Source organism: Lepidothrix coronata, unplaced genomic scaffold (genome assembly GCF_001604755.1).
Source record: "Lepidothrix coronata isolate B3197 unplaced genomic scaffold, Lepidothrix_coronata-1.0 Scaffold289, whole genome shotgun sequence".
NCBI classification, from domain to species: Eukaryota; Metazoa; Chordata; class Aves; order Passeriformes; family Pipridae; genus Lepidothrix; species Lepidothrix coronata.
In genome coordinates this window covers 149,966-165,981 of record NW_016690469.1, presented here as the reverse complement: position 1 = coordinate 165,981, position 16,016 = coordinate 149,966, and the positions used below count along the sequence as shown (strand labels likewise).

Sequence of the window (16,016 nt, the reverse complement as noted above, 5' to 3'; positions counted from 1 at the left end):
GGTGCACAGCGCACACTGATGTCATCGAGGCACAGAAGTGCAGAACCATCTTGTGACAGGGGGATGACGGGACTTTTCTATTAGAGGCTGAAGTGAGTTTAACAGGGGACAAATGGGAAAAGCACACCATTGTGACTGGCCCAGAGGACCCTTGTATCCTTGGCATCAATTACCTCAGGAGGAGATTCTTCAAAGATCCAAAAGGGTATCGGATGGGCTTTTGGTGTAGCAACCATGACTACAGAGAAGATCAAACAATTATCTACCATGCCTGGCCTCTCAGAAGATCCTTTCATCATGGGATTGCTGCAAGCTGAAGACCAACAAGTGCCAATTTCCACCAGAACAGTGCACCAACAGCAATATCACACCAAGACTCCATAATTCCCTTCCATGAGCTCATTCCTCGACTGGAGAAACAAGGAATGATCAGCAGGACCTGCTCACACTTAAACAGCCCCATATGGCCAGTGCAGAAGTCTAATGGGGAGTGAAGGTTGACAGTGGACTATCATGGCCTGAATGAAGTCATGCTACCTCTGAGAGCTGCTGTGCCAGACCCGTTGGAACGTCAGTATGAGCTGGAGTCAAAGGCAGCCGAATGGTACGCCACTATTGATATCACCAATGCATTTTTCTCCATTCCTCTGGCAACAGAGTGCAGGCCACAGTTTGCCTTCACCTGGAGGGGTGTCCAGTATACCTGGAATTGACTGCCCCAAGGGTGGAAACACAGTCCAACCATCTGCCATGGACTGATCCAGACAGCACTGGAACAGGGGGGAGCTCCAGAGCACCTGAAATATATTGATGATATCATTGTGTGGGGCGGGCAAGACAGCAGAATAACTTTTTGAGAAAGGGAGGAAAATAATCCAAATTCTTCTCAAAGCTGGTCTTGCCATAAAACAAAGTAAGGTAGAGGGACCTGAACAGGAGATCCAGTTCTTGGGAATAAAATGGCAGGATGGACGCCATCATGTGCCCATGGATGTAGTGAACATAACAGCATCTATGTCTCCACTGGCTAACAAGAAGGAAACACAAGCTTTCCTAGGCCTTGTGGGTTTCTGGCAAATGCACATTCCAGGTTATAGTCAGCTTGTGAGCCCCCTCTGTTGAGTAACCTGGAAGAAGAACCATTTTGAGTGGGGCCTTGAGCAACAATAGGCCTTTGAGCAGATCAAACAGGAGACAGCCCGTGCAGTAGCTCTGGGGCCTGTTCGAACAGGACCAGCTGTGTGAAATATCCTCTACACGGCAGCTGGGGAGCATGGTCTCACCTGGAGCCACTGGCAGAGAACACCAGCAGAAACCTGAGGTCGACCATTAGGGTTTTGGAGCTGGGGTTATCAAGGATTAGAAGCCCACTACACACCAACTGAAAAGGAGATATTAGCAGCCTATGAGGGGCTTCAAGTCGTCTCAGAAGTTGTTGTGACAGAAGCGTGTCTCCTGTTGGCACCGCGTTTGCCCGTGCTGCACTGGATGTTCAAAGAGAACATCCCCTCAACACATCATGTAATCAGTGCTACATGGAGTAAGTGGGTAGTTTTGATCACACAGTGAGTCCAAATGGGAAAACCCAATTTCCTGGGAATCCTGGAGGAGATTATGTACTGGCCAGAAGGCAGAGATTTTGGAGCATTGCCTGAAGAAGTGACTCATGCCCAAGAGGCAACACCATATAATGAGTTACCAGAAAATAAAAGAGGCAATGCCCTACTTACTGATGGATCTTGCCATGTGGTAGGAAACCATCGGAGGTGGAAAGGTGCTGTGTGGAGTCCCACACGATGGGTCGTTGAAGCTGCTGAAGGAGAGGGTGAGTCAAGCCAGTTTGCAGAAGTGAAAGCCATCCAGCTAGCCCTAGAGATAGCCGAATGAGAAAAGTGGCCTGTACTATACCTCCATACTGACTCCTGGATGGTGGCTAATGCCCTATGGGGGTGGCTAGAGCAATGGATGGCAGCCAGTTGGCAACGCAGGGGTAAAGCCATCTGGGCTGCTGCATTGTGGCAGGACATCACTGCATGAGTGGAACACATGATGCTGAAGGTGCGTCATGTCGGTGTTCACATGCCCAAAAGTTGTGCGACTGAAGAACATCAGAACAATAAGCAGGTGGATAAGGCTGCCAAGGTTGGAATAGCCCGGGTAGACTTGGACTGGGAGCAGAAGGGCAAGCTATTTACAGCCCGATGGGCTCATGAAACACCAGGACATCTAGGAAGAGATGCAACATACAGATGGGCTCATGATCACGGGGTGGATCTGACCATGGAGGCCATCACACAGGTTATTCATGAATGTGAAATGTGTGCGGCAATTAAGTAAGCCATGCGAGTAGAATCTCCCTGGAATAGAGGGCGGTGGCTGGGTTTCCAATATCGTGAGGCCTGGCAAACTGACTACATTGGACCAGTGCCACGAACATGCCAAGGCAAGAGCTACATACTCACCATGGTGGAAGCAACAACTGGCTGGCTGGAAACATATCCTGTAAACCAGGCCACTGCTCAAAACACCATCTTGGGCCTGCCCATTAGGTTGCTGTACCTCATCCCCATGCATGATCTGGCAAGCAGAAAAGCTGCTTTCTCATTGTCTCCTCTCTCATAGTTCTTCCTTACATCCCTATTCAGATGGGGGTGATCAATAATTTCTTTTTTAAAAAGCCACATGTGAAACTGCCTAAGACTTGGCAGCTTTGCAAGCCTTTTAAAAACATGGAAAAGAAAAACTTCCATATACATAATGCAGGTTCTCATAAGTCCACTTATCCTTCTTTAAAGAGAAATCATATCTTCCCACCATCAGTGGTCTTACCAGACCTCCCCTAACACTAACATAGTTTCAGTAAGCCACAACAACTAATGTGTAACTTATTAGAGAACAACGATCACTTAACTAACGTATTTAATATGTATTTCTAGTATTTTAAGGAAAAGAAAATGAAAACTGAGTTAATAGAAAACCAGCAAAGGGAAAACATTAAATAATTCAAAATGTCATGTAGATTATCTTATTTTTAAAGGGTTAAAACTGAGCACTGAAGGGAACTTCTCAAAAGAAATCCTAGTTATATATTGAATGCTTTCATGTACATGAGTTTCACCAAAGAGTGACACCAACGAACAATAATAAAATGAGTTTTAAATTGTAAACAAGCTGAGTGCAGAAAGAATTGATATCATGTAAAGGGCTGTTGTTGCTTTGTTCACTTCTGAGTTACACCAGCTGAGAATCAGACCCAGAAAGCTGCAACAGGTGTAGGTTTACTTTACTGCAAGTAAAAGTGCTAATTGGAGCAAAGAAATGCAGGGCTAAGAGAAAGAACTAGATAAGAGCTAATAGCCCACTGATAGCATTACCTTTATCTTTTCTCACCTGTATCAGCTCAGGGAAAGCAATCAGAAGAACTGAAAGACTACCTTTTCTTCACTGATTTGAGAAAGCTTTTGCAAACTTAGCCTCAGACATTGCATAAGCTTTGAAGAATGATTTTCCACAAAAGACCCTTTCCCACCTGAGGAACAGATTTCTGTAATGTGCTCTGCATGGGGCAGCATTGGAATGTCAGCAATTTGCTTGTATACACTTTGGCAGCCCACCTACACTGCAATGTTTCTCATGGACATCACATGTATCATTTTGCTCTAAAACTTGTAACAGTCACCTAATACCATTTTAGATAACTTATTTTACATTGTAAAAGCCTTAAGGGGCTTCTCTATCCAACAGGTCACCTCCTATTCCTGAGGTACCACAACAACTCAGAACAGATGAGATACTGGAACTGGCAAACTCCCAACTACAACTTTAGCCTTGGCTTTTATTAGGGGGCTGAGCAGACTGAGTATAAAGCACATCCTAGTCTTAGCCCAGGTACACAAAACCCAAAGAATCCATAATATTTTTCTTGAAATTGTTTAATCCAATTAATTTAAAGAACTATCAAAATTAAAAGGTAACACAGAGTGCATGTATCGCTCATTCGAAACATCTTCACCAACTTTACCATGCTCATTTATTTTATTATAATATGTAGCTTAATTATTAGTACTAAATATATTGCATTATTATTGTATTATTACAGGCCTGTTAACTAAATATTTAATTAATAAATATTAATAAGAAATAACAGTTGAAACAAATTCAGGTTATTCTTTTTTTAAACAGCAGTTGAAATGAAACCTGAAAGTTACTTGATCTATTTCAACCTTGTGGCTTTTTGATGTATTTTAATTTTCTTATAGTGGAATTTCCCATGAAGTAGGAATAATCCATTATATCTACCCATGGAGTCTTAAAAACATATCTAGGTGTATTAAATGTAATTTGCAAATATTCAGCTTCCTGATACCTGTGAACAGCTCCACTTCTGAGGGTAACTTTTCCTGTAACCATTTCAAGAATATGATCCCAGTGATTCAGTGTTTTCCTGGGAATGAGGAGGCGCACTGCAGGGCTAATAAGGTCTCCGTTAGCAACCAGGCTGAAACAAAGCAAAGTAAAATAAATTGGAGGAGCATTTTAAACAAAACTCACCTGAAATGAACACACCACCACCACCTCTGAAATGGCAGTTCACTAACTGAAAATGCTACTTACAAAATAGTGTAGGGCTCCTGGAGTGGCTTTCGAAACCGTGCTGACACAGTGATTCTACTGTGAGTAACTGGCTTGACCTGCAAGAACAAAAGAGAATTAGAAACTACTCAGTCATAAAAAGTTTGCCCTGACCATCATCACCAAGTGGGACAGCATGTCTGCAGAAAAAAGTTCCTGTCTTTAAAACATGCATTTTATTCTAGTGCAGCTTCACCTTCAACAGAGCATACATAATTACTGCTTCAGGTTTAGGTACATGATGAATAACAACCACAGCACAGCACACCACAGTGCGCCATGGCATAACAAGTATTTTTCACTGAGAGGTCAGAATTGTATGGACATCTTTGGTGACTTCTCAGCTGTTGTCCCAGAGACCCCAAGAAATACTCCCAAACACTGTTCTTGCTCTCTTAGTCCTTACTGCTTATAACCGTGGTGCAGGCAATTAAACTATCTTCTCTTTTTAACAGTAAATGCCACCTCTAGATCTCTCTGCTATTATAATAAGTACTTTTGCTCTTGTACAGGTCTTTACATCCAAATCCATCGGTAATTTATAAAGGTTGCTGAACACTCTTCTCATTTTACGGCAATGACTCAAAAGTGAGGTGAACTGCAGAATTTTAGCCGTCAAAACAAGACATAGGCTACTTAATTCCCAAGCATTATTCCCTGTACTCTTTTGAACAGACATGGCATTAAGATCAACATTAATGTCAGAACAGAAAGTTTAAAAAAAAATAAAAGAACAACCAAATCATTAGGAAGATTTTTTTAATTCTTTATCAAATCAAAATAAGGTGTTAAACCCAAACAAACATTCAGGAGTTATAGTACATACGTTAATAAGTTGGCTACATTTCTAAAAACAATACCATAAAAGTTTAAAGGACTAAATAGCCACCATGCACAGAGACATGCTTTCAAATAGACGTACAAAGTTTATTTAAACTGGCAATGTTCCAGTCACTGTGTAAAGCAGTCTAATGACATGATATGTTGCAGTTTTATCACACTCTGTGCTAATTTAACCAGTACTTCTCATTTAATTTATGAGAAATGGTCTGAACTCCAGTGCTTTAAGTCACACAAATTCATTTAGTACTGACAAGATTGCTTTCCAGATCTTTCTCTTGTATACACTGGAAAAAGCAAGAGGTGCTCAACCCACCGGATATTCCAAACTGGCTAAAATTTATTATTAAAATAATCAAATCTGACTTCCCACATAACCCAAAGAACCTCACACAGCAAATTCTGCACCAAGCACATAAATTATGGAGCTAGAATAGCTCTCTTAGGAGAAAAGGAACAACAAAACAAAAACAATACTGGCATTCCTTGGTGTATAATCACTTCAAGTAAAACACAGCAACAGGTAAATCCGTTGAAAAAAATCTGTTCTCAGCGTCTGCTAAGAAGTGCATTCATTCTGAATTCAACTCTCTTCAGCTTCTTGCCTTTCTCAAAGGCCCTTGTAAGCCATGTAGCCCTCTCAAACCTCTGTTTGACTCAGAGGATGTTTGGTCACCACAATATAAGAAAGACATGAAGCTATTAGAGAGTGTCCAAAGGAGGGTGAAAATGGTGAAGGGCCTTGAGGGGAAGCCGTATGAGGAGCGCCTGAGGTCACTTGGTCTGTTCAGCCTGGAGAAGAGGAGTCTGAGGGAAGACCTCATTGCAGTTACAACTTCCTCACGAGGGGAAGAGGAGGAGCAGACACTGATCTCTTCCCTGTGGTGACCAGTGACAGGACCTAAGGGAATGCTCGAAGTTGTGTCAGGGGAGGTTTAGGTTGGATATTAGAAAGAGGTTCTTCACCCAGAGGGTGGTTGGGCACTGGAAGAGGCTCCCCAGGGAAGTGGTCACAGCACCGAGCCTGACAGAGTTCAAGAAGCATTTGGGTGATACTCTTGGGTGCATGGTGTGACTCTTGGAGATGATCCTGTGCAGGGCTAAGGGTTGGACTCGATGATCCCTGTGGGTCCCTTCCAACTCAGCATACTCTGTAATTCTGTGACGTGAAAGCCTACACTGGTCATGACGAAGGCAGGCAGAATTAGCCTTTGCACAGCAAAGTGACTAAACAGAAGCAATCAGCAGCAGGGTGACATGATGATTTGAAACTCAATGCAAAGGGATATTTTGGCCAGAGATTTCTACAAGAGGAGAGACAGCAAGAAAGATGTTACTGCTGCGTTGTGCCAGCAGTGCTTGTAGACCAGACTAGGAAGAAGACTGCAAGAACAGCTGGGGACCTTCCCTTTATGCAAGCAATTTACTAGGCAGTGTATTTACTCCTTAAGATGTATTTTGTATTTTGTCTTGGTACAAAGAAATTTTGTACTGGAATGTACATAAGCTATGCTTTAATGCCTAACATAATTGCAACTCACAGTCTTGCTGTTAATTCCAGTGTGCTCCGAAGCAGGTGGAAGATTCACTCCGGAATACTACTGGCTTGGAAAGAGAGTAAGAGGTTGTTATACAGCTCCTTGGGGAAGGCAAAGACATTTTTTGAGACTGCCAAATAATTTATGAGCTCAGCCAGAGCAGAAACATTTGAAGCACATTCTTCAAAATGTAACTGGTCATTTATGTCACCAAAATTTGAAATGAAAATTTATTGAAGAAAAGGAAAATAGAGCTTAAACTGCATCATCTGAAAACATTTCTATTGCTGCTGTAAGACATTAAGGATTATTTTCTCAATGTAAGCATCTCATAGAGAGCTTCAGAATACAGGAAAAAATAAAGGTACCTTTCTAAAGGGTATGCTACTGAAGGTTGAGGCAATATTGGTTTACTACCATAGCATCACGTCCTAATATTTAGGCTCCAAATGCAGGTTGCATCCAAAAGGGGAGTTAGTTAATTTTGCATACCTTTACACCTTCCTGTGTAGCTGGCAGGTTGCCAAGGTAATCCTCTATAAGGTATTCAGTATATAAATAGTAAAGATTTATATATCTTTTTCTAAAAGTTGATTCCCCATCCATTCCTAATGCTAACTTCTACTGGTGATACCCATGCTCAAACTCTCCCACAGTCTCTCCAAAAAGTCTATCAAAGTTCCCTGATGCAGTCTACAATACTCAGGTTTCAATGCTCCACACTTTACTGGAACTAGCTAGAAAGCATTTGCTAACCACAAGGGAGCCCTTTAGGACAGCCCCAAGTGTGCCCAATTACTTAGTTGTTCCTGCAAGCTGATGAAACCATTTTAGCTAGGCTCCTCAGAAGGCCATCATGTTATTGCACGCAACCCCATCACCAGGCCCCTGAGAAAACAAACAACCTGACAGATGTTAAGAGCTCATTCATTATTCAAAGAATTGTATTTCTGCCAATAGTAGATATTATGGCATCAGATTGCAAGTTTATCTTTTGGGTTGCTCTCTCTGAGTCAATAATATTTCTTAAAGTAAGACCTGTTCTTAAACAAGCAAACTGCAGGGGATTGTTAAGATGGGCTTGGGCAGAGACTATTTGTCTTTTCTACCCAAACATGGCCTAAACCAGAACAAAATATAAACTTGCATTGTTTCTCTAAGCCTGTTTAAATCAATCATGAAAAGAATATGTTACCGTAATACTAGATTTGTTAAAGTAACACCACTAACATCAATGTATTGAAACACTAAGATGACTATGACCATTTGGGATTGCTCAGCCTGGAGAAGAAAAGGTTTCAGGGTGACCTAACTGTGGCCTTTCAGTAACTGATGGGAGCCTACAAGAAAGAGGGAGGGAGACTTTACAAGAGCATGTAGTGACAGGACAAGGGGGGATGGCTTCAAACTGAGAGTAGGTTTAGATCAGACATTAGGAAGAAATTCTTTACTGTGAGGGTGGTGAGGCACTGGAACAGAATGCCCAGAGAAGTTGCAGATTGCCTAGATGCTCCATCCCTGGAAGTGTTCAAGACCAGGCTGGACAGAGGTTTGAGAAACCTGGCCTAGAGAAAGGGGGGCTGGAACTACAAGATCTTTACAGTCCTTTTCAATCCACGCCATTCTACGATTCTAAGAAGTATTTTGCACAGTGCATTATTAAGGTCTGTTTCTGGGAGCTTGGAATAGAGTAGTCCAGACTAAATTAAGCAGATGCTGGACCTTGGTGGAAAAAATTCCGAAAACTCTTTTGCCACACCTGACATGAACAGCAGGGGCAAGCATACTATTTCTTTTCTCGGTGTCCACATGCTCTTAGACACAGGCTTAGGCTATCACTGTTTCTCTGGAAGAGGAGAGAGACCTAATGTCTTTGGGACAGCTTGCCTGTCAAAGGTATGTTTTACACCTGCTCTGCTTCAGGGGCCAAAAGAAAGATATGAACTCTTTATGTTTGTGCAGTACACAGGGACATGCTGGTGCTGCAAATGAGTGAGAAAAAAGGAGAAAATAAATATATATTTTTAATGAAAATTAAAAACAGACAGAGGGAAGTGCCTGCATCTGGGGTGCTGAAAATGAGGTGTGTACAACACGTTTAATTTTGAAGCTGGCAAGCATGCAGACATGAAAGCAACTACAACATGGTATAATATGGTGTACCACAATGCACAAGAGATAAATCTTACAGATGTCCAATGTATGTTCTGGCTACAGTATAGTATATTAAGCTCTCAGGGTACAACAATGAAAAAATTCAGCACAAGCAACTCTATCCCGCTCTGAAGCCATGTTTAATAAAAATCACACTGCACCATGACTGAAAAAATAAAAAGGGGGGGAGGAAGGGGAAAACACCATCTCCATACTATACACCTTTCCTCTACTTAAGCTGACTGTCCTGTTCATGGAGTTTAGAATAACTTCTGTCTCACCAATGTTATGGTTATGGCTATGAAAAGTAAGGCACATAACTTCAATATACAGAAGCATACCTTAATAAAAGACCAATTGCTCAGCCACTGTAAATCAATCTAGTTCCTTTGAAGTATATGAAGTTACAAACAACCATCCCAGTGGAAGACCCAGTCCAGGGTTTAATTAAAGAATACATCATTCTGCTCGTTATTTTGTTTGTAGGAGTACCATAGTGTTGCAGTGTCTGGAATAGCCTGACCCCTCGGGCACTGCAGAGTTACATATTAACAACAAAGTGGTCTTGGGTCAAAGTTTGTGCTGACATTAAGAGACCAGCATCACTAGCCCCCTAGACCCTTTATTTTCTTTTAATTTCACCAGCCATGTTCTCAGCTGATGTAAATCAGCACTTTCCCATTTACGTCAGCAACTGTAAGCACATTTACATTAATCAATGGTCTGGTCCCATTATGATTTTATCTTTAAATTTTGTACATTTTCAGTTGTTTGAAAATACTCATTCAAGGGCAGCTTCCATTTCCTACTGACAAATGTTGCCAACAATTTCTAATTTGTGGTGAGATACTTATCTGAGGTATTACATGACAACATACAGCAGCAACACAAGGTATTCAGAGGAGGAAGGAGAAAGCACTGTGTCTGTTGAAACTCATAGGAAACTTTCAGTAAGCTGGAGGCAATTAATCAAACGAGAATTTGCAAGGCAACAAGAGCTAAACACTGTTGGAAATACACCAGGGGATCGCAGACTCAAAACAACCATCATTTTTATTTTTCTATTCTATTCTATAATAATTTGTTATTTCCCACAGTGCCTCTTATACTAACAGCAGTGTGGATTTTCCTTGCTTCAGAGATGAGTTACGATCTGTGAAATGCTTTTGCAAGGCACCTTGCAGAGTCTGGGAGAAACAAAATAGCTAAACTCAACACAGGCTGAGTTCTGGGAGTGGGCATCAATCTGTAGTGTTTGACAACGCCGTAAACACTTGAAATTCAAAATACATTCTACAGAGTCTCTTAGAACCCAAATTTCATCTTCAGTCTTAATACACTGGTGTTTAATTTGTGTCACTGAATGTTAGCTCTGGGTGTCTCCTAGCATCTCTGAAAATACAAAGAAAAGATACACATCAGCATCTAACTGAGACATGGTAAAAAAATCCACACCTTCACAACTGCTTTTTAGCAACATGCTATATATTTTTCCCTTATACTATATGCTAAATATATACAAAATGTAACAAACACCGACAAAATACTTAGCAAACACACAACACATTGCACTATCTACTTTAGGTACTTACATCTGCCACTGTTGACTGTTGGCAAAAATAACCCACCAAACTAAATGATCAGCAGCCAAACCACTACCTCAGGTATATTGTCATATGTACACATATGCAAAATAGTTTTTGTAAGAAAACAATTTTGAATTAGTCTGTGCATATCCACACATGTATACAATATGTGTATTCATACATATATACAACAATTTCATAAAATTTTCATTTAAAACAATTCTGTTTATGTTCAGCTGACCACTTGAAAACAAATTAGGACAATAAGTTTTTCAAAGCTATTACAGCACAGGAAACATCTCTTTCATAGAAACAGAACTTTTTTTTTAAATGGGCATTTTTATACACATTGACAAAAGATTTGGAGTCAAATTCACTAAATAACTAAAAACATGCTACTCCTTTTTAGAACTCTATGGATGGCCTTGCTTACTCATTACTTCTAACTTCAAGAAGTTTTACATTTGGAAGAGAACATTACATATATGCCATTAAAGGGAAATCGTCGTTGAGAACGGCTGTTCATGCAAGGACTCCTAGCAATGCTGGTTTGAACTGGTTTGAAATACACAGATAAAAAATAATGCACTTCACTTCTTTCTTCAGAAACGTGTTAACCAGTAAAAGGTCAAAAACATAACCCCTAAGGTGGAGATGTATCAAAATGATGTGTGTTTGTTTTGGTTGGTGTGAATCTATCTGCCAATCCCAATGCATAAAGCTTTTGCTACATTACACTTTTCACTCTTACTATTCAAATACAGACTGGAAAGTGGGACAGATTCAGAAAACTCCCAACCTCCTGTTGGCTACTTGGGACTTGCAAGAGGCATGTAACACTTCAGAGAGTCAATTCTTGTATATAAGAAAAGTATACAGTTCATGAATTAGCATTTTAACTGTTCTCTGAACATGCCAGGCTGCATATTTAGTTTCTAAAAAGCTGAATTTTATGCACTTGAGAATAGGTTCAAATAGAAATGTGCCACTGTTAGCTTTTCTTTTCCTTCCAGTTCATATTGAACAATTAGATACATGATAAATACAAAGGTCTGGCAGCACTTTCACAGGCTGTCATGAAGACACAGGTCAGTTATCCACAGCTAAGAAATGGAGTGACTATCTGATTTATTTCCTTTCCTTACCAAAAGTGCCCCCCCATCAAAGTGGGAAACCAAACAACTGCATGATTTACAGGTTTACATGTATTTACAGTGTCATACTGGACAGCAGCAAAAAAAAAAACAAATAGTCAAAAACCATAATGTGTCTGAGTCCGATGCTCTGTGCTGGTTTGATTTGTAGAGGTTTAAGAGTTGGTCTTTCTTATTGCCATTAATATAGTCCTGGATGCTATGAACATCTCACTCATTACTCACGTCACTTTATAACTAAGCTTTTGAAGCTTTAAATATTTCAACACAATGTCACATTCCAAATTTATCAGCTCATGCAATGAGCCATGGCCTTGCCAGTTTGTTACAATGGCCTGTTTGTTAATCAATGTGCCCAAAAAAATTGAGAACAAATATTTGCATTTCCCCAGGGTAGAACTGGGGTCAAAAAAACCAAAACCCCATCGATACACACCATCACCATCCTGTGATGTGAAAGAAAGGAATGTTCAAGGTTCAGTGATCAAAACCAAACTAGAACAATAAGTTTTCTAAAGTTATTACAACACAGGAAACACCTTATCTGTTTCATAGAAACATGACTTTTTTTAAATGAACATTTTATACACATTGACTAAAGTTGAGAAGTCAAACTCACTGAGGTGTTTGGTCAGTACAAAACCATTTCAGTTATCCTACACAGTAATTAACCTGGATAATCTACATTTTCCTGGCTACTTTGCACTCCTAGATGGTACACTGGATAGTACAAAACAGCCTTGAGTAAGAGACTACTAGGCCTTTCTACTGGTTGAGGATATAAAGCACCACTCAAACTGCTATTACCTGAGTGTATTCCCAGGCTTACATAAATAGGCCACAACACTACAGCTGCACACAAACTTCTCAGCCCACATAAAGCAGAGATGAGCTGATAATGAACTATGCCAGAAGAAACAGTCATGTACTGATTCAGAAGCCTTCTAGACTGCAAAGCTCCTAAAAAATTCACAAAGTGTTTAAAGCCAACCTGTTCACCACTGAGGTAAATCACCCTCTTTTCCAGCCATGCCAAGTGAAATGGAGTTCATATTCCCTGTGCACCTGGCAGTAAGTCTACCTCATCTAGTTAAGCCCTGGAATCCGCCATAATTTTTGGGCATTGGACTAGCAGCCAGATCTTCAGGTGGGATAAGGCAGACAATGGCATGGCTTTCTCTGCCCAGGCACTGTGCAGTGCTCCCAAATAGATCACGTTTGTGTTGCTTCTGGATCCCACGAATAGCTTCTATTTCTTCTCTGAGTTGCATGACGCTATACCTACACTGCTTACAACACACAATAATGGCATCAATAACACAGATTTTATTTAAGCAAAATAGATCCTGATACTCATTTCTGACACTGACATTATACTGCCAATTCTGACCAGTCTTGCCTCTCATGATTTGTGTATTTTCCCCAAATTCCTCAGACCCATTTATACCAATAAGAAGTCTCTGGCCTTCATGGCTCATCATTAAAAGCTTCAGTACTGGCACCTCCCAGTCTCCTCACAGGCCAGAAAGAGCAGTTACCCTACAGAACAAGGCAGACAATAATCAAGGAAGAGATCAGCTTTCATGCTTCAGATCAAACTCGATCCAGACCATTAAATTCTCCAGTGGTATGAACCAAAGCCTCTACAAGTCTTTCTGCTGCCCAAAAATCCACTAAATCCATCTGTAAGCATGTTGCTAATCAAAATACTCAGATTTGCACAATTCAGGTATACAGAACGGAATAAAGAGAAATTTTATGCATTCATGGGTCCAATTAGGAAAAAAGGACACATCTTATCTTCTAACTGGATGTCTGGTCAGTTCTTCTCCAATTCCTCCTGAACACTCAGAAGAGTATTTGTTTTGCATGTCTTGTTGTGCTAATTATGTTACCAGGATACTAAACACAAAACAATGACACAGAAAATTTAACTATTAAAGATGTTGCTCAGGAGATTGAAGATGTATATCACATTCTTTAAACTTTAATCTTTGCATTTTGATAGACTTATTCCCTAAAATACACTTACAGTAAAATCATTAAATAATTTAGCATCAGAAAATGAGAAAATTTTTACTTAGTCTGTGACATCAGCAGTAGAGAAATCAAACTAGTCAGATATGGAGTAGCAACAGGGTTTACTTCTGCATATTGGCAATGAAGTAGCAAGAGGGTTTAGTTTTCCATACTGGCAAAGGAATATGAAGAGGAACCTCCATACACAATTTGTTTCCAGACATACAGAATTTTGTATTTAGCAATTTAGGATAGTACAAATCATGTTTGTTTCTTTCTAATTCTGAGGAAAGAAGATGGAAAGAATATGTTGTAAAGCTGTAATATGCACATGCTGGGATAATCTCTAATTATCTATTCAGTCACTTTTATAAAACTATCTCCTGTACAGCGAAAATATTGATTTCTAATTGACAGTTAAATGAATGAAAAATGATAAGATTTTTCTTATGACTAGACATGCATATTGTCAGATATGATAAATGTCAGTATTGAAATAAAAAATAATTATAAATGCTGTCATTTTTCATGAGAATGTACTGGGGGAAAAAAAAACAGGTTAGAGACAAGGTATATCCAGTAAAAATACACCAAAATAATTTGTGAAATCAAGAAACATTATAAACTTCCAAAAATCTATTTTTACAGATAAGTCCAATCATATTACTTCTGACAGATGAGTGGTGACTCCACTGTCTAGCAAAAAAGGATGCAGAAAAACAGCTGCCACAAATGGTACTAGAATAATTTAATTTTGAAATATGGAAGAACAGAGGAAAACAAAGGAATTGCAGCTCCTCAAAATACTTTTATAGCAACATCTTAGATGCTTTTGTGGAAAATTCTGATGCTGAGTTCACATCTACCAAGTTTCAAACATTGTATTTTACACCTCACGTTCCCCTGTCATGGTGCTTGCCTCTTCTGCCAGCGCTGGACAACTAGGGCACCTTTCCTGGCCCAGGATCTCACCAAGAACACAGTGGCCAACTGACCTATACTGTGATCAGCTTATTAACCATGTCTGGTCCACCAGACCCTGCACCAGGAGTGCTACTAAGTGTAGCTGGAGACCACCAGTAGAAGACACATTGTGCCAGTCGCAGTTTCACTCCGCAGTCACACTTCATCACAGGAACAGACACATTCCAAGAAGCTCCCTAGCCAGCAAAAGTGTACATTCCATGTTGTAGCCCAAGTCTATGACATCCAGAATGCGACCAATGTGAGGACTGACAGGTACTGGATCAGAAAAAGAAATTTAAAATTTTCAAAATGTTCAAACATTCATTCAAATCCGTGTAATTATTAAGCGTTTTGAGGAATCTTTACTAATCCTCTGAAGAATCATTAGTAAAAATACTGATTATTCCATTCTACAAATCCTTCTACAAATGTGACCACGCGTAAACCACATGATAAAAGAAGAAGTTGCAATTGAAAAAGGGTTATGGAACAATAAAAGAAGTTTATGTAAAACAGTGAAAAAAGTGATTAATCACTGAAAAAATGTTACATATTAATGTGACACACAACTACTACATGTGAGGCAACAGAACTGCAGAAGGGTACCCAGGCTGAACATTGGTAGAACCTGGAGCTGGAAATGTAGAACAAGACCTGGTGGGTAGTGGGCAGAGAGTCTCTACTACATCCCTCACACCAGGGCCCCCGGCATGCATCATTCCATCTGACAGTCCAAGAGCCACACACAACCATTTGTCATGCTAAATGACAGCACTCTGGAATGAACCCAGCACTCAAAGAATGGGGTAAAGTGACCCTTGCTTCAACCAGTCACTTGGCCTGCAATCAGACAGCTCTGACACCAGTTTTCATGCCTACTGCTCTACAGTGTCCCCAGTTGATGGGTAATAATGTTATAAACACACTGTAAGTAGGCAAAGGTAATAAAATTGTGGACCAAGATGTTTTCATGGCTTAAACATCACAGAAAACAGTGGTAAACCTAAGGAAAGGAGTTTACATCATCCTTACTTCTTGTATAGTTTAGGGCTAATTCTTGATGTGGCTTACACAGAGTAAAACATATAAGTAAAGTTTTCTTAAATAACTTTATAAATGCTTTTCTA

At 40.1% G+C, this 16,016-nt stretch overlaps 1 protein-coding gene across 1 annotated transcript in view; it reads right to left on the bottom strand.

The window, feature by feature from the left end:
• DCDC2 (doublecortin domain containing 2) overlaps positions 1–16,016 on the bottom strand; it is a 59,628-nt gene that overhangs the window by 34,770 nt on the left and 8,842 nt on the right. The window contains exons 3-4 of the mRNA XM_017836955.1: positions 4,615–4,691; positions 4,367–4,498 (exon numbers count right to left, since the gene is read on the bottom strand). Coding sequence (XP_017692444.1) covers positions 4,367–4,498; positions 4,615–4,691 — 209 coding nt within the window. The remainder of the gene's footprint in view (positions 1–4,366; positions 4,499–4,614; positions 4,692–16,016) is intronic.